An 18687-nucleotide genomic window follows, 5' to 3' on the forward strand; every position below is an offset into this window, starting at 1 on the left:
CTTTCCCCATTCAGTTCAGGCAAATGTTGAAGAAACACCAATTCCCTTAAACATATATCTGGGGTTGTCAATTCTAAGTACCACAGGTATTCAATTATGATACTGTCCCTGCCATCAAGAGACTGACAAGGTAGGAAATGATTCCTCCTTTTTTCTCCCATCCCTATAAGCAGTCTGGCCCACTAGCAAAGGAAAGAGGTACTATAGCCTACAGCTCCAAAGCAGCAAGTCTGGTGGTTGGGGGCAGGCCAAGATCACAGAAAAATTAACTCCTGCATGCCCCCTGGAAATGATACCATTTATTCAGAGGGCTTGCTAGAATGCAGAAAACCATGACTACAAATGAAGGTGGAGTAAGATGCAAGGTTTTTTAGACTGTTGAACCCAATCAGTGGATTGCAAAGCCTCCCAGAGCAGGATTTGTGTCTTAATCATTGTTGCACCTGGTACAAAGTTAAACCCATAACCAGTCTCAAAAGACATTGAACTGAATGACAGCTGAGTAGCATTGTCTTTGTAGAAAGGACAGACTCATTTGTCTTTATCCACAAGATTCCCAAAGGCAATGCTGCTTATCTAGCACGTGTTGGCAGTCACAGGGGACATGGTTGGTAGGGAGAGTGTGTGCTGAAAGAGCTGTCAGTATAAATGTTGGAGTCATATTTATTTGCAGAGTCTTCCTCATCCCTCTCCTACCTCTGGTTTCCAATCATCATTCAAGGCCTACTGATGTCAGGCTCTCTACTGCCCACATGGAAAGTTGCTCCAGCATCTCATTCTCACAAAAAGGCTGGCCTGTTAACAGGTGGAATTGGGCATTGGTCTTAGCCTAGCAGTTTGACTTTGTACCTTCCTTGTCCATTCCATAGGGATGGCACTGAATAGACACTTAGAGTATGCATTCTGAGCACATGCTTTTTCCCCAGCCTATTCTGCCGCCAAACTTGATTAGGCTTGGTTGCTGAAGGAGGGGGAGAGCAGAGGTGACACCCCTCATCTCGCCCTCCCACATCTCTGAGCCGTTTCCTAGCATCCCAGCCATCTGAAATTGTTACCTTTTAGGGTGAATGGGTGGTGCAGTTGGTTATGCGTCCAACTCTTGGTTTCATCTCAGGTCAGATCTCAGGGTCATGAGATCAAGTCCCGAGTCAGGCTCCAAGCTCTCGGAGTCAGCTTGAGTTTCTCTCTTCCTCTCCCTCCGCCACTCCACCCCTCCCCACGTACACACATATTCTCTATATCTCTCAAATAAGTAAATAAAATTTTGATGTTGTTACCCTTTGCTTTTAAATTCCATTCTGAAACTATTGCCAGAGTGGAGTGGACAGTGGGGGGCTATCTGTCCCCAGGTCAGCTCTCTAATCTTACTGGAGGAGAAGTTATAAGGAGGTAGTATGGAGCTGGCGGAAAACAGGCCCTGTACAAAAGCTGAGTAGCCAGATGTTCACTTTCACAGCTCTTCTGGAAGACTGGCAGGGCAGATAGAGATTAAAGCGAAGCACAAACTCCATTTAAAGTGCATTACAGCTCAGGAACTAGCTCCCCCTGGGCAGGAGAAGGGAGGAAAGGGCACAAGAGGCCACATCTCTTCTTCCTTATCTAGGGCCACATGTCTCCCTCCTAGCTTTGTGAAGGGTGATTTACACCCCTGGCTGGAATGACTCTCTTTCTGGGCTGATTACATCGACAAATGCCCCCCAGAGGCCACAGCAGGATGGCCATATTCAGAAGCAGCAGCCAATAAATCTCAGAGCTTTATATTGCACTTCTCAGTACCCCACTCCTGGCCCTCTGCCAGGCCTCTGTACAAGTGAGGAGAGGGCTTGGGCTTCAGGGGTAGGGGGCAAAGACCCCCACTTGGCTTTCATCATTTTCTATCTGAGCACTGCTTATTCTTCCAAGTCATTGTGCCTCTGTTTTTACCCGGGCAGCAGGTGGGAATCAACCCTAGATCCAACAAATACTCTTACCCTTGTGGGGAGAGATTCTGGGCTCTGGGCACAGATGGGTTTCTACCTCGCTGTTTAATCCTGGTAGAGCAGGTGCTTTCTGGAACATTACCTAAAGATGAGGAGGTCTTTCTAGCCACCTTCCTCAGCGATCCTGTCATTCCTCCAGGGAATATTCTAATCTGAGGAGGGTTTGATCCTCCCACGCTCCCTCTTTGCACTGAATTTTGGAGGAGGCTAGTCTGACATAGATCCTGGGTCTGGCCACAAGACCGCCTTCTGCCCAGCCACTTCACCTGTCTGGGACCTACCTTTGCAGAATTGTGGGGTTAATGATAACAGTCTGAGCTTATCCTTGAGGTTACTTAGGAGGGGAAATGGAGGATGGGTGTGCAAATTCTAATCGGAAAAATAAATACTAGAAGTTAAACTGCCCTTGTGCTAGTTCGAGTTTTGCTGCAAGATTCCGCTTGAGGTTCCTGGAGCGAGTGTAGGGGAGGGGGTGGGAGCTCCAGCAAGTGAGAAACAGCGCTTTTCTGGATAAATCCTGGAGTCGCCCAAGGCGGCGACTCTCCAGCAGCAGCGGCCACGACTGTCTGGGGCAGAAGCCTCCCCCGGGGGGCGGCCAGCAGCTCGCAGGTGCCCCCGCCCGCCCCGCCGCCTCCTGCCCCCGGCGGGAGCGGCGAGGAGCTAGCTCGGTGCGCCCGGGAGGCGGAGGGCGGCGCCCCGGCCCCGGCGGGAGAGAGCGCGCGGGCGGGCGCGGGGAGGCAGGGGCGGCCCTGGAGGCGGCTCGCGGAGGCCGGGAAGCTGCGGGGCGGCGAGTGGACCGAGCCATGGGGCGTCCCCCAACCCCGCGGGCCCCGCCGACGGCGCTCCTGCTCCCGCTCCTGCTGCTGCTGCTGCTGCTGCCGCTGCCGCGGCCGCTCGGGGCTGGTGAGTGGCGAGTGCGCGGGTCGGGCAGGGCCGCTAGCGGGAGGGCGGGAGCGGGGCTCACGGCACCCGGGGGCTCGGGCACCGCGTCGCGGGGTCCCAGCTGTCGGGGGGAGGAGCCCCGGGGCGCCAGGGAGGGCATGCCCTCCCTCCGGGTACACTTCACCAACTACGGCGGACTGAAGGCCCGCGGCGGCGGCGGCCGGGGCAGCAGCATCTCCTCGCCGTCCCCCACCCCGCGCCCCTCTGCTGAGCTGCGTCTGCACGGACAGAAGCGTCGGGGCCGGGCCGCCCCACGACGGCACCCCGAGGAGGCGGGACCGCCGTTTGCCCCGCGTGGGTTCAACGCTTCCCCTCGCGTAGGGACTGGGGACGCGGGCACCACGTACAGGCGAAGAAAGACGAGTTCGTGCTAAAACTGACTTATCGCAAATGCGGGTTGTAGACTGCTGCTAGAACTTGCTACCATCATTATTTGAGGACATTTCTCACCACCAACCTCTCCCCGCCCCTCCCGCCTTCAGGACCCATTTTTATTGTTTTAGCCGGAGCAGAAAACTCGCTATAGGGGAAAATGGCTCAGCACGGTGCCTGCCCTGTTCTACATACAGTGGACAGTTTGTGGACGTACAGTTCAAGGCCTGGCTTTAGGACCATGCCAGTTCCCCGGCAGGGTAGTGTGGGGTCCAGGATCTCAGGGAACATGCCCAAGACCTTCGGGGTGGGAGGGGTGCATGGAATCTCATCGTGGGGCTCCTGCACAGAGCCTGGGTGGAGGCAGTGCTGAGGCAGACGCCGCGCGGGACCATCACCTCGTCCACGAAGTAGTACCGCAGACCTGCAGTCTTTACTGCAAAACAGAAACGGGAGAGGGAAAGCGCTGGTCTGTCCCGAGTGGTTCCATCAGGAAAATAGGGCAGCAAGGTATCGCCAGGCTGATTTGACCGCCCAGAAAATTTCATTAACCTCAGTGTATAGCTGCACATCAAGATCGGGGATAAACAGGCAACACCTTCCTCATTAACCAATTAAGTAGAACATGGGCAGCCCGGGTGGCTCGGCGGTTTAGCAGGGCCTTCAGCCCAGGGCGTGATCCTGGAGACCCGGGATCGAGTCCCATGTCGGACTCCCTGTATGGAGCCTGCTTCTCCCTCTGCCTGTGTCTCTGCCTCTCTCATGAATAAATAAATAAAATTTAAAAAAAAAGTGGAACAAGTTCCCCCACTTATGATGAAATTTAACATTGCCCCTACCTTCTTTTGTTGAGCTGCAATTGCTCCTAAATCCACTGCTCTTCGGATTCAGTGAACTATCAACTATGAAATAAGAGAGATTTACTTTTAAAAAGTATATATATTTTTTTCTTACATATTTGAGAGAGAGAGTGAGCATGAATGAGGAGCAGAGAGAGAGGGAGAGGGAGAAACAGACTCTGCTCTGAGCAGGAAGCCCCATGCTGGTACCGTGGGGCTTGATCCCAGAACCTGGAGATCATGACCTGAGCCCCCCAAGCGCCGCCCGGAGAGATTTACTTTTGAGAATTGTTGATTCAATATTTAGTCCAGTTTAAGCAATGAGATTTGGACTTTTTTTTACATTTCTTTCATTAAGTACTTACTAGATATACCTACCAGAAGTAACATCTTAAACATTTAGTATTTTGCAAACTGTTTAAATCTGTTTTCCTTTTAGTAAAGATAAATATCTCATGCCTTCCCTAAATCTGTTTTTGAAATTTCAATAGTTGTTTTTTCATCTTCCACATATATAATGATCAAATAGCTTTTTTGAACCACCCATTACATTTGGACATTTTTTATGTATATATTTTTAATATTTTTTCTTTATTCATTTGAGAGATTGAGAGAGAGACAGAGAGAGCACAAGCAGAGAGAGAGGCAGAAGGAGAGGGAGAAGCAGACTCCCCACTGAGCTGGAAGCTTAATGTGGGGCTCGATGTGGGGCTCAATCCCTGAGCCAAAGGCAGATGTTTAACCATCTGAGCCACCCTGATGCCCCACCTTTGGAAATTATATCCCTATTAAAGGGGCCTAACCTGTCTCTTCCCTAGCCCTCCTTTGAGAAACACTGGCTTAATCCAAATCGCTCACCTTACATTTGGGCAACTAAGGTCCAGAAAGTGAAGTAAATTGCCCTATGCAAGATTGGAACTGAGGTGAAGGAGTGAAGGAGATACCAAGAAATAGTAGTCAAGATAAAGAATATTTTAATGCAGTATTTTTAAAAAGATTATTTCGTTGTTTTCTTTTTTAAGATTTTATTTATTCATGAGAGACACAGAGAGAGCCAGAGACATAGGCAGAGGGAGAAGCAGGCTCCATGCAGGAGCCCCATGTGGGACTCGATCCCAGAACTCCAGGACCATGCCTGAGCCAAAGGTCATCATGCTGATGCTCAACTGCTTGAGCCACCCAGATGTCCCAATTATTTCATTTTTTTATGTAATCTCTGCACCCCACATGGGCCTTGAATTTGCAACCCCAATATCAAGAGTTGCATGCTCAACCAACTGAGCCAGCGAGGTGCCTCTCAGTGTAGTATTTTTTTTTTAAGATTTATTTATTTATTCATTCAGAGAGAGCAAGAGAGAGGCAGAGACACAGGCAGAGGGAGAAGCAGGCTCCATGCAGGAAGCGACCTGGGACTCGACCCTGGGTCTCCAGGATCACTCCCCTGGCCGCAGGCGGCGCTAAACTGCTGCGCCACCAGGGCTGCCCAGTGTATTTTTTTAAAGTCAAAATTAGTGCTCACTTCAGCAGCATGTATACTAAAAATCAAAACCAATGATCCCCCCAAAATGCACGATGAGCAAAATATCAAAAATGTAAATAAAAATGTGATGCCACGCTGAAGCTTATTGGAACCTGAAGCAAAAGGTGTAATCAATACTACTGATCCTGCCTTTGTTGTGCATTGGAAATGATCACTTCTCAGGGTGCATGATATTTTCTAGTGAACTTGCTAAAACTCAGATTCTCAGGCCTTATCACCAGAAATTCTGATCCAGTAGTTCTAGGGTGGCATCAGAAATCTGCATTTTAATAAGTAATCTACTTGATTATCATCTGATTGGAAGAGAAGTTTGGACTAACTAAACTCAGGCCCCTCCTAATTTTAGCACTTTGATTTTAAGTAGAGTGAAGGGGCTCAGAGAAGTTAGAGAGGTGGCCCACAGAATTTCTCTGTTATTTGGTTATTTCATAAATAGTAGGAGCTCATAAAAAACAAGCACTATCCTAGGCACTGGTGACAGAGCAGTGATAAGAGAGATGTGGAAGTCTAGACTGGGAGATAATCAGTAAAAAATCGAGTTAATGGGATACTGGGTGGCTCCGTGGTTGAGTGTCTGTCTTCGGCTCAGGGCATGACCCCGGGATCGAGTCCCACATTGGGCTTCCTGCATGGAGCCTGCTTCTCCCTCTGCCTGTGTCTCTGCCTCTCTCTCTGTGTGTGTGTCTCTCATGAATAAATAAATAAAATCTTTTAAAAAATATATGTCATAAGAAATCAAGTTAAAAAAAATCAAGTGATAGAAAGTGCTACGCAGGGTCTTGGAGTAATGATGTGATAGAGTAGCTAGGGGGTTATTTTACTCTGATTTGTTGTGGATGGTCTTTCTGTGGTAAAATTTAGGCTGAAAAGTGAATTACCAGCAGGGGCCAGCCATGTGAAGATCAGGGGAAGAGCATTCCAAGCAGAAAGAAAGGCTAAGGCAAAAATGCTAAGGTTCACACAGGTTTGTCTGGGTCAGTGGCAACAGAAGGCAGGTGTGGGTGGAAGGAAGTGGGAGAGGAGTTAACATGAGGTACAGGATGTATTAACTGATCTTATTGGGTTGATCACTGCACAATATATACACGAATCAAATCATCACATTGCACAGCTAAAATTTACACAATGTTAGATGTTAATTATTTCTCAATAAAGCTGGAAAACAACAAAAGATGGCTGAATGGTATGGGAGAATGAATTTGGAAAATAGAATCGAGGAGACCAATCGTCTTGGAAGTAGTTTGGACAGGAGTTGATGGTGGTTTGAGCTAAGGAGGTGGTGATAGATGTGGAGAGAAGCGGACAGCTTCCTAATATTTGTGGAGTTGACAGGACTTGGGTTGAACATAGGATGTGAAGGAAAGAGAAGAATTAAAAATGACTCATAGAAGTTTCACCTTGTAAAGCTTATGACATAATGGCCTTCTTGTTACCATTTGATAGAGGTGCTAAGTCCTAGGATGTAGGGCTGTCCATGAAGGCTAAACTATAACCAACCTTGGTATTTTTGAGTGACAGAATCAGCAACAGCTCCCCCAACACCAGCTCATTCCCTCTGGAAGGTATTTTTAAATGGCTTTGAGTGGAAGCCTCAGAGTTGTTGCACTCCCATTCGTGTTGCCATGTCTCCGGTTATGATACTAGACCTGCCCATGCATTCCTCTGCCAAGAGCCTTCTTTCCTGTGCCTGGCAGGGTCACCAGGTTCAGCTTCAAAAAATAGTCCCCCTCCTTCTCCCAGGAGGCTGAGCAGCTTCTCTTCAAACCCACCTCTTCTTGGACCTGATCTGCTCTGTCCATACTGTGACAGCTGTGGATTCTTGACTCCTATAGGGCTCTTCTCCTCACTTAGTCCTAAAGGCCTTTGGGACACCCCAAAACTTTGCTGCCCAAGGTTGTCTTGAATCCCTCCCCCTACCCTACTCTACAACTTGCCACTCCCAGGTAGCTCCTGCGACCATATGTGATCCTACTCTACTCTACAACTTGCCACTCCCAGGTAGCTCCTGCGACCATATGTGATCCTCACCTGGTCTCTCTTTCTCCACCACAGACCCCCTCCCCACCGAAGGCCGACTGGTAAACTGTATCCAGGCCAAGAGGAAATGCCAAGTCGATCCTATTTGCAGTGCTGCCTACCACTACCTGAATTCCTGCACCTCTAGTGTAAGCACCCCATCACCCGTGCAGGAGTTTCTGGTCCCTGAAGAGTGCAGGGAGGCAGCACAGCACCTCAAGAATAGCTCTCTGATGAGCTGTACATGCCACCGGCACATGAAGAACCAAGTCGCCTGCCTGGACATCTACTGGACTGTTCACCTTGCCCGCAGGCTTGGTGAGGCCCCCGTTGTAGAGTGAATTTGGCTAAAGAAGGTGGCTCTTGTGGGTTGTTGTTTAATCCTGCAGAATATAGGCTAGATGGGTGGATTCTGAGTGGGGTGGTAACAAAGCTCTGCATTTGATATCAGTAAGGAGTAGAGGGAGGAATCGGCAGTATCCTGGGCATCCACAGCACTGCCCTCTCCTCCCCACTTCCCCCTTTCTTGCCTAGTAGTATGTAGCTGCCTCCTAGCAGAGCTCTGTACCAGGCTGAGGCCCAACCTGGATGGCTCCTGGAATAGCAGAGTATGGACAGGACAAGGAGGGAAATGATCTTAACCCCATCACAGATTCCAAATACAGTGGAATCAGGAAGTTCAGAGAGACGGGGAGGTGATGTCCTGGTCCTGCCTTTCACAGAAAGGACACTCATCAACAGACAGAAGATAGTAAGAGAGAAGGCACTGGAGGAACCAGAGAGAGGGGAGCTTCCTTTGACTCTTTCCAGTGATTCCTTTCCATGTTCGTCAGCTTTCACTGGACTCTGCTGCAGTAACAGAACCATGACCTATAAAACAAAGATTTAGTTCTTGCTCATGTGCTGTGTTAGCTATGCCATGTGTGCACTTCATTCTGGAATCCAGGCTGAAGGTACAGCCTCTGTCTGGGATGTTCTTTTTTCATGGCAGAAGGGAATGAGCAATGGCAGGTGCCTTTAAAAGCTTCTACTCAAATGTTACATGAAATACATAGGCCTCACATTTCATGAACAAAGCAGATCATGTGACCAAGCCTGACATCTCTGGATGTATACTTCTCCCACAGGAGACCCTGAAAATCATGGGGCAATAAGTGAAGACATCTAATCTTACAGGGAGGGCAAAAATAGTCGGAGATAATATACAATTTCCCAGAGTCCCAGGTTAAAATAGTCATTTCTCTCTCTTCCACAAGCAAAATGTATCAACTAACTAGCTTCCTTCCTTCCTTCCTTCCCCCTTCCTTCTCTCCCCCCCCCCTCTTCCTTTCAGATTTTTTATTTTTGAGTAATCTCTACACCAAACATGGAGGTCAAGCTCACAACCCCAAGATCAAGAGTCGTGTGCTCCTCCAACTGAGCCGGCCAGGCACCCATCAACCCACTTTCTAAGGAAGATCCCCTAAGAGTTCTAGCCAAACAGTGTATCAGGCTACCAGTCTAGGACCTTATGATAATTTCTCTGTTGGGTCTGGATATGACTCCTCTTGATCTGATCTAGCTACTTATGGACAAAAAAGACAGGTCACCTGCCTCTAATATATACTCCTTGTACAACAGTGGAACAGGGACAGGAGAACCACAATGAACTTTCAGAAAGGGGAGCAGTGGGGAGCACATGGCAGACGTTGCCCCAGAGCTGTTCCACTGAGGTCCTACTGCATGCACGTTGTTGGTTGTCGTAGGGGCCATCCTCCCTTGGTAGTGGTGCTGCTCCTTAATAAGGCTCTGCTTTTGCTCCTTCTGAGAGTTGCTTTATCTGTTGTTCTCCAACACTCTTGGCCTAGCCCCTGTGCCCCTGGCAGGTCCTTTCTTCTCCATTGTTTTCTTTGGCCCTGTCTGAGAAGGGTATTGGAGACTACCACCTCCTTGAGGCTTCCTACCTGAGGAATGTTGGTGCATTTTAAGACTCCCAGAGAGTCTATTTAAATCCAGGCTGGTGGCTCTTGGCAGTACAACATTCTCAAAACTTGATTGCTTTTTGTATCTTTGGTTTCTGTCACCTCATGGGCCAATAGCCTTCCCTATAATTCAAGACATGTGTCTCTAGATCTAATTAGAAGTGTCTTGCTCTTGGGGAGGGCCACCTGGGTGGCTCAGGGGTTGAACATCTGCCTTCAGCTCAGGTTGTGATCTCTGGGTCTCAGGATCGAGTCCTGCATCAGGTTCCCCACAAGGAGCTTGCTTCTCCTGCCTCTGCCTCTCTCTGTGCCTCTCATGAATAAATAAAATCTTAAAAAAAAAAAAAGTATCTTGCTCTTATCAGGCTTCTGTGGAAGGGCCACTACCCTAGTCTTTCTCTGAGCATATTTGTCTGTCTGGAAGGATTTATTAATACCATCTTCATCAGTGAGAGATCACAAAGGGTGTGGTAGCCATAATCATTGAATTGGTGCATGCTGAGTTGGGATCACCTTATTACTCAAAACCTCTTTCAATTTTATATTTTACTATTTGAAGGATATGCAATTGCATCTCTTAATCCTACAAATCCTGGAATTTCTGGATTTTTTTCTTTTCTTTTTCCTCCCTATTTGCAAACTGGCCAGTTCTGCCCTGAACTTTTATCTTTCTTGTAGTACCTGGCAAAATGCAGCCAGTAGCAATCAAGACATACTAGTCATACTGGACTGCTTCTCCACTTCTTTCCTTTAAAGCGCATTCTCATTCAGTACATCTTCCTTGCAAATTATTGCAGGCAACAATTTTACCAAAGGCTTTGACACTACATATTGAAGACTCCTATTTTCCATATCCCAGACACAGCTTATTCACCAGCCATTCATTGCCCAGCCCCAAAGGCAATACCACACATTTTAGATTTTTTTTTTGTTACTGCCGCACTCATTTCTAAATATCAGTTACATTTTTAATAAGAATTTGCTAGATTATGTTGTAGTAAAAACTAACCAACCCCCACGTAAAGGGGCCTTCTATAACAAAAATCTCTTTTCTGTTCATGTTACACACCTGCTGTGGGCTTCCTTGAGTTGGCTTTGTCTTTCCCCTCTCTACCTGTCTTCTTCTTTCGAGGACCCAGGCTGAAAGAGGGAAAAGAGCAGCCACAGGACCACGTGACGGTTCTTTTTTTTTTTTTTTTTAGATTTTATTTATTTATTCATGAGAGACACAGGGAGAGAGAGGGAGAGAGAGGCAGAGACACAGGCAGAGGGAGAAGCAGGCTCCATGCAAGGAGCCAGACATGGGACTCTATCCCAGGTCTCCAGGATCAGGCCCTGGCCTGAAGGCAGTGCTAAACCACTGAGCCACTGGGGCTGCCCCACATGATGGTTCTTAAAGCTTCTCCCCAGATGTGATTTATGTCACTTCAGCTCACCATCCATAGGCCAAAGCAGGTCCCACAGGCAATCCTTGCTTGCAGTAGGGTGTGGAAGTGTACTCCTCTTCTAGGGGGCCTGAGAGTCACATGGCAAGGGGGAAAAGGGGCTGGTTGTATAATCCTCTCACAGGGTGCATACCTAGCTATAACTGGAAACAATATTACAATTTACCATAATTTTTGTTCCTTGTTTCTACTCCTCATCCTAATCAGTTCTCTTTCAGAACTTCCCCAGAGACTTCTCCCTGGATCTCTTGCCTTCCCACTTTTTCCCTTGGGAGCTTTCAGATATCCCCAAATATCTTGACCACCCTTTCCTGTTTGCTTGATCTCATCCATATTTCTTCTTTCCTAAAGATGCACTCTCAAAGGCATATTGGGTGACACCTTGCATTGTCTCACCTCTCTCTTCTAACAAGATTTATTAGCCAGCTTTTATTGAGGGTCCGCCATGTGTATGAGCTATACAGTGACTTTATAGGACCTTTTATGTCCCCTGCAGGAACCCACAGCACCCTGGGGGTGACTGGGAAAGATATGTTTCCTTTGAGATCATTGTCTCTCCCAGAGTTCTGTGCTTTGAGACTCAGCCTCACTTTGCCTCCTCAACATGAATCCATAGCTACAAGGTCAGGCCTCAGACAGGGTCTTCTACTGCCCCTTCCTCAACAGTAGAAGAAAACAAGATAGAGTTCCCTTGCCTGCTTAGGTACCCGTAGGCCATGTGGTTAGTGGTTAGGAGTGGAGACTCTGGAATCAGATAGTGTAGGCTTCAAGACCCAGCTCTACTTTTTAGCCTCTGTGAGCCTGAGAAAGTGACTTAACCTCTCCTCAGCCTATTTCTTCTTACCTACTCAAAAGCTTCTAGGACAATTAAGTGAGATTGAATTCTTTATTCTTTTTTACTTATACCCTGGTACCCAGCACACAGTGTACTCAACACATGGTAACTTTATTCTTCTCGTAGTTAAACCCGGTGTATTCATTGAGCCCAGCCTCCAACTTTATGTCCTTGTTTTGCTTTTTGTCACCTCTGAACAGCTTGCAGCTAGTTAGGTAGAGACTGTGCCTTTTCCTTTTTTCCACAGGGCTTTGAGGGCTGACCTAGCAGCTTCAGCCCCTCCTGCTGCCACTCCCCCAGCCCAGTCCTCAAGATTCTTGTTGCCTTGTCTCTAGGTGACTATGAACTGGATGTCTTCCCCTATGAAGACACAGTGACCAGAAAACCCTGGAAAATGAATCTCAGCAAACTGAACATGCTCAAACCAGGTGTGGAGGGCAAGCCGAGGCTGGGGAGTGAGGGGCAGGCCTGGACCCTGCAAGGAGGGAGGGTAGCTGGTGGGAAACAAAAACCAAAGGGTGCGATGGGGGAAAGTTCTAGTCTGCCAGGTGACTAAAGAAGCATTGTGTCAGGGTGGCAGTTTGAGCTGTAGGCATGGCATAGTCTTGTAAGTCATCAAAGAGCCATAGGTATTAGGGAGGCATTTGAAGGTAGCCTATTAGGGCTCCCAGGTTCCAAAAGATCGGTCTCTACAAAGGGTTTGGTGGGGTGGCAGCCATCCCAGAAAAAAATATGCTGAAATGTAGTATTTACCCTTATTCGAGGCAGCCAGGAAAGTAGCAATCTGTCCCTGAAGACTAGGAAATTGCTTGTTTTCAAACCATTCTAATGAAATGGGTGAGGTATCCGGCAGGGAACATGGTGAGAGAGACGGTAACTCCTCAGGGGTGACTCAGGGTGGGAGCCATCTGTCTAGCAAGGACTAAAATGCATGTTTTTCAGGAAAGTGAGGCTGTTGTGTTAATTGGAAAGGAGCACACACGCATGCACTCACTTTTTGAGAAAGATGTGAACTTTGTTGCACAGTCAAGCCTGTAGTGGGATTAGAATTTTCAGAGAAAAGCATAGAGACTAATACATAAACTCTTTGTTACAGGGAATCTGGGAATACTTTATTGTTTTGACTGCTGGAATATTCTGTTAATAGAAATATCACCATAATTTCCCAGGACTCAGAGTATAGGGAGTGGTTAGGCATCATGCATCAATCATTAAAGACAGACAGGGTACAGAATGGATGCAAAACAAACATGGTGATTTCCACCATGAGATTTTGTGGGATTGAGGATGGAGGAGTTAACTTTCAGCTTTCTGGCCACTTTAATGCTAGATAAACGAGAGAGATATCTATATCTATAGAGCTGCTGCTGCTTCTCCTTTTTTTTTTTTTTTTTCACACCCAGGCAAGCTGAAGACTAGGCTGAGGGAGGACCACAAATACCAGAGTTTGTGGGTGGTGGGAAAGCCCGGAGGAGCCCCGGGTTAGCGGCGGCCGTATTCAGGGTGGCAGGGGTTCCTGGCTACACTGGGCCACACGTTTGCGGAGACGACTGGTGACCTGGTGCCCTTCTGCCCGCAGACTCAGATCTCTGCCTCAAGTTCGCCATGCTCTGCACTCTTAACGACAAGTGTGACCGGCTGCGCAAGGCCTACGCGGAGGCGTGCTCGGGGTCCCGCTGCCAGCGCCGCACCTGCCTCCGGCAGCTGCGCGCCTTCTTTGCGAAGGCGTCGGAGCCGCACGCCCAGGGCCTGCTGCTGTGTCCCTGCGCGCCCTCCGACCAGGGCTGCGGGCGACGGCGGCGCAACACCATCGCCCCCGGCTGCGCGCTGCCGGCGGGGGCCCCCAACTGCCTGCAGCTGCGGCGCGACTGCGTCTCTGACCCGCTGTGCAGGTGCGGGTGCGGGTGCGGGTGCGGGTGCGGATGGGCAGGGCGGGCAGAGGGCGCAGTGCGCACCGGTCCTTCCCAGCCCCCTTCCTGGGCTGCGCTGGGCTTGCCCCCTGGTGACTGGGGACTGACTTCACCCGGGAGCTCCCATCAGTATTTTGGGGAACCCTTTTCTCAAAAAAACGAACAAACAAAAACCCCACAACTGTGTGTAAAAACTTCAGAAAATATAAAAAAGTATAAAATAACACTCAGAATCCATCCCCTGAAGATGATCCATACACTTTGGGGAACCTTTCCTTCTAGTCTCTTTTTGTATACAGAGAAACAAAATGATATTCTAGAAATATACTTGTATCCCGCTTTTTTTCACTTATGTGCACATCTCACCGGCCAAGGCAGGAAGGACTAGTGGTGAAGACAGGCTCCCGAGGCAGACCGATATGAATTTAAATCCTGGTACTCCGGGCCCCTGTGTGGCTCAGTTGGTTAAGTGGCTGCTTTCAGCTCAGGTCATGATCCTAGGGTCCTGGTATCCAGCCCGGAATCCGGCTCCCTGCTCAGCAAGGAATCTGCTTCTCCTTCTTCATCTGCCTCCCCTTGCCTCTCTCTTCTCAAATAAATAAATAAAATAAAATAAAATCCTGGGACTCTGCGACTTTGAGCCCATCCCTTTAACCTAAAACTCCATTACTTAACCTAACGTTCCTCTTAGTCCTCTGTAAAAAGTGGAGTAATAATACAGACCTCATGGGATTCTGGTGAGAGTTAAATGGCATAATTTATGCAGAGTGCTTAGCTTACTGGTGCAGAGTAAGTGCTCAATAAATGGTGGTGCTTATTTTGTCTTTTACTCTCCTTGGACAACAAAATGCCTACATTGTATTCCATTTTATAGATGCCCCATACTTTATTTAATCCTTCTTCTACTGTTGGATATTTAGGTTTTCTTTCTTTCCTGCTATAAATAATACTACAGTAAATATCACTCTTGTTCATTCTTGTGCATAAATCTAATTATTACTTAGGACGTGTTGCTGTAAATACCATTACCAAATCAAAGTATATGATGATTTGTAAGACGTTTGATACATAATTCCCCACAAAATTTGAAATTCTGATCTGGCTTTCCTCTGCCTCTTCATGACAAAACACTCACCGAATTGAAGTTATTATCCATTCAGGTAGCATTTGCTAACAATGAGAGTCACCCCAAGCTTGTTTTGCAGCCTGGTTCTACCCCCTATTTCTCTGTAACCTTCGGCAAATTACTTAACTCTCCAACCTCTCTGAGCTCTACTTTCTTCTTTTCTAAATTATCACATAAAAGCTCTCAATCATCATTTCATTAACACTTACTGAGTACTTACTATGAGCTAAGTACTGTTTTGGGTAGTTTTTTTTTTTTTTTAAGATTTTATTTATTTATTCATGAGACAGAGAGAGAGGCAGAGACACAGGCAGAGGGAGTAGCAGGCTCCATGCAGGGAGCCCGACGTGGGACTAATCCCAGGTCACCAGAATCATGCCCCGGGCTGAAGGTGGCGCTAAACCTCTGGACCACCAGGGCTGCCCAGTTTTGGGTACTTAATAAGTATTAACTCACATAACCCTTACAAGAACCCTGTAAGATAGATGGTGGGTTTTTTTTTTTTTTTTCATCCTCACTTTACAAAGAAGGGACCACGGCAGAGAAAGTTTATTTTATTTTATTTTCAGAAAAAGTGTAAATAGTTTGTTGAGGTTCATCCAGGTAATAAGTCAGGTTACTTAATGAGGTTTGGAATAAAGTCTGGCCTAACTACTCAGATATACTGCCTATTGTTATGGTCCTAGCTATTCCCATTATGGAGCTAGTGTGGGGCTAGATGACTAAGATACTGTCCTTTCCTCCAAGGAATTTGCATTTGGGTGGGGGTGAGAGAGAAATAAACCACCCATCTGATAAAATGCAAAATGTAAGGAAAGTTACAGAAGTGTGCACAGAAAAATTTATTTGTAATTCTATCACCCAAAGATAATCAGCTTTACCTATTACAGAATCAGTGTGAACAATAACAGTATCTAACATTTAATGAATACTTAGTCTGTACCAACCACTATGCTCAATGCTGTATTTGCAATCTCTTATTTCATCCTCACAAAAACCCAGGAGGAAGTACTGTTTTCATTTCTTTTTTTGTTAAAGGATTTTATTTATTTATTTGTTTGTTTGTTTATTTATGTATTTATTTATTTATGTATTTATTTATTTATTTATTTGAGATAGAGAGGGAATGAGCAGGAGGAGGTGCAGAGGGAGAGGGACAAGCAGACTGCACTGAGCGCAAAGCCGGACACAAGGCTGGATCCCATGACCCGGAGATCACCACCTGAGTCGAAATCAAAAGTCAGACACTCAACCGACTGAGCTACCCAGGCCCCCAGTACTGTTTTCATTTCTATTCATAGTTGAGAAGATTGAGGTTAAAGAAGCTGCCTGAAATTTCATAGTTAGGTATTATGGAACCTGAATTCAAAGTGGTATGCTCTGAGGGACAGGGTGATAGTGCATTTAACCGGGACAGAAACAGGCTTCACCGAGGGGGGTGCCCTGGACCAGGTCTTGAAAACAGAGGAGGATCTGGCATAAAGGTGGGCATGTGAGCTGAAGGGGTAACAAGGGTGAAGGTTGCAGACCAGGCCCTCAATGAGGACTCATAGTTTCTCTTTTCCAGATCTCGTCTGGTGGATTTTCAGACCCACTGCCATCCTCTGGACATCCTAGGGACCTGTGCAACAGAACAGTCCAGATGTCTGCGCTCATACATGGGGCTCATTGGTGAGAGGCTGGAGTGCTGTGTAAAGGGAGTCATAGGGTGACTGTCCCTGGGGATGAAAATGCTCTGGAGATTGAACCCAGGTGGAATGGTCCTGAGACAAGTGTCAAAGAGTGGGGGTTGAAGTTTGGGTTGGCCTGGGCCCTGATAATCCTCTCTTTACCCTCAGGGACTGCCATGACTCCCAACTTTGTCAGCAACGTCAACACCAGTGTTGCCTTAAGCTGCACCTGCCGAGGCAGTGGCAACCTGCAGGAGGAGTGTGAGCAGCTGGAAGAGTCCTTCTCCCACAACCCCTGCCTCAGTGAGTGTGTTCCACCTGCCCCCAGCCCTCGTGGTCCTGTCAGCTGGGCAAAGGGAGAGGAAAGGGGTCAGCTCTGTGGTCCACACTGGGTCCATCCTTCTTCTGCAGGTATCTCCTGACCCCTCCTCAGCACAGGTTTATATCACCCCAAGTCTGGGCCTTTCTTCCTTCTCCCACTCCCTGAGGGACCCCCCCACGGTGCCTGTTCTACCTGTCTCAGCCCCAGGGACATTCTTTAGCTCAAGGAATAAGCAAGCAGAATGAGACAGTACCCCACTCCCACCTGCCCTGCTATATACCAGGGCCCTGAGATGTTCCCTTTCCATGGGATCCCGAGAGATCTCCAGCATCTGCCTGCTTCCATTCTACCTTCTTTCCTCTCCTTAGTGGAGGCCATTGCAGCTAAGATGCGTTTTCACAGTCAACTCTTCTCCCAAGACGGGGCAGACCCTACCTTTTCTGTGATGGAACGCCAGGTAGGGCCTCCTCCATTACACACCTCTTGCCTTTACTGGACTAGCTGGGGGAAACCCAGGGAAGGGGATTGAGGGGGTGACCTCACTTTGGTCATGAACTATAGGCTTCTAATGGATACCTCAGGGGAGGTGGACAAGGCCTTGACTGAGGCCAAGGTGGTGAAGAGTATGGAGCTGACTCCATTCCATTTCTTCTACAGAACAAAAGCCCTGCTCTGAGGCCACAGCCCTGGGTGCCCTCTCTTTTCTCCAGTACACTTCCCTTGATTCTGCTCCTGACCCTCTGGTAGCTGGACTTCCCCTGGACCCCTCTCCCCTCTACCACACCAGGCCTGACCTGCAGCCTGCAAGGGTTGAGGAAAGAGCAGCATCAGGAAAGAGATGCCTTAAACAACATGGCGACCTTGACTGCACCCTGCACCCCGCCCCCATATCCAGATGGCTCTAGAGGGGGTCATAGCAGAAACTGACTAGCTAGGTTCTCATTCCCTCTGCTCTGACTCAGGCACCCTTCCTTAGGACTTAGGGACTTTGGTTTTACCATGTCTTCTGAGGGAGGCCACCTCTCCCTAGCTGTCTCCTGAGCCCTTCCTCCTGCCCACCAGAATCACCCAGGCTCTAACAAATCAGTCACTCTCTGTTGCATTCTCCAGGTAGGCAGGGCTGGATGTTCTGAGGCAGCCTAGAAAGACATTCCCCATTGTGAGGAAGACTGAGGCAAGACTCCTACCCCTCTGTCTCCTCCTCTGAATGGGGAATGGGAACCTGCTGCCTCCCCTACCTGGGGATCCTGCAGAACATTTGATCAGGAGCCAGAGTGTTTGGGTCTTGCTTTCACCTGCTACTGTCCTGAAGTACCCCCCAGCTCCTTGGATCATGATTAAACATTTGACTTAAAATTTTGCTCTTTTCTGGGACACCTGGGTGGCTCACTAGTTGAGCATCTGCCTTTGGCTCAGGGTGTGATCCTGGAGTCCCAGGATCGACTCCCACATTGGGCTCCTGCAAGGAGCCTGCTTCTCCCTCTGCCTGTGTCTCTGCCTCTCTCTGTGTGTCTCTCACGAATAAATAAATAAATCTTTAAAAAAAAAACTTTTGCTCTTTTCCTATTTTCTCACAATGTGAATTTATAATTAGGATTGTTACGGACACAAGAGTAGAGGCCAGGCAAGACAGAAACCCTGCCGCCGATTGCTATGTGACTTCCTGCAAGTCTCTCAACCTCTCTGTGTACTTAACATGGAGTTGGAAGAAAAAATAGCTAATGTGAGGC

At 48.0% G+C, this 18687-nt stretch overlaps 1 protein-coding gene across 1 annotated transcript; it reads left to right on the forward strand.

The window, feature by feature from the left end:
* The first annotated feature begins 2544 nt into the window (after positions 1-2544).
* GFRA3 (GDNF family receptor alpha 3) lies at positions 2545-18482 on the forward strand. Its single transcript, XM_055302257.1, has 8 exons — positions 2545-2882; positions 7725-8006; positions 12265-12357; positions 13509-13821; positions 16533-16636; positions 16804-16938; positions 17326-17414; positions 17615-18482. Exons 1-8 carry the CDS (start codon positions 2783-2785, stop codon positions 17702-17704), a joined length of 1206 nt encoding a protein of 401 aa, XP_055158232.1. The 5' UTR covers positions 2545-2782; the 3' UTR covers positions 17705-18482.
* Positions 18483-18687: the final 205 nt, after the last annotated feature.

The sequence above is a fragment of the Nyctereutes procyonoides genome, unplaced genomic scaffold (genome assembly GCF_905146905.1).
Source record: "Nyctereutes procyonoides isolate TBG_1078 unplaced genomic scaffold, NYPRO_anot_genome, whole genome shotgun sequence".
NCBI classification, from domain to species: Eukaryota; Metazoa; Chordata; class Mammalia; order Carnivora; family Canidae; genus Nyctereutes; species Nyctereutes procyonoides.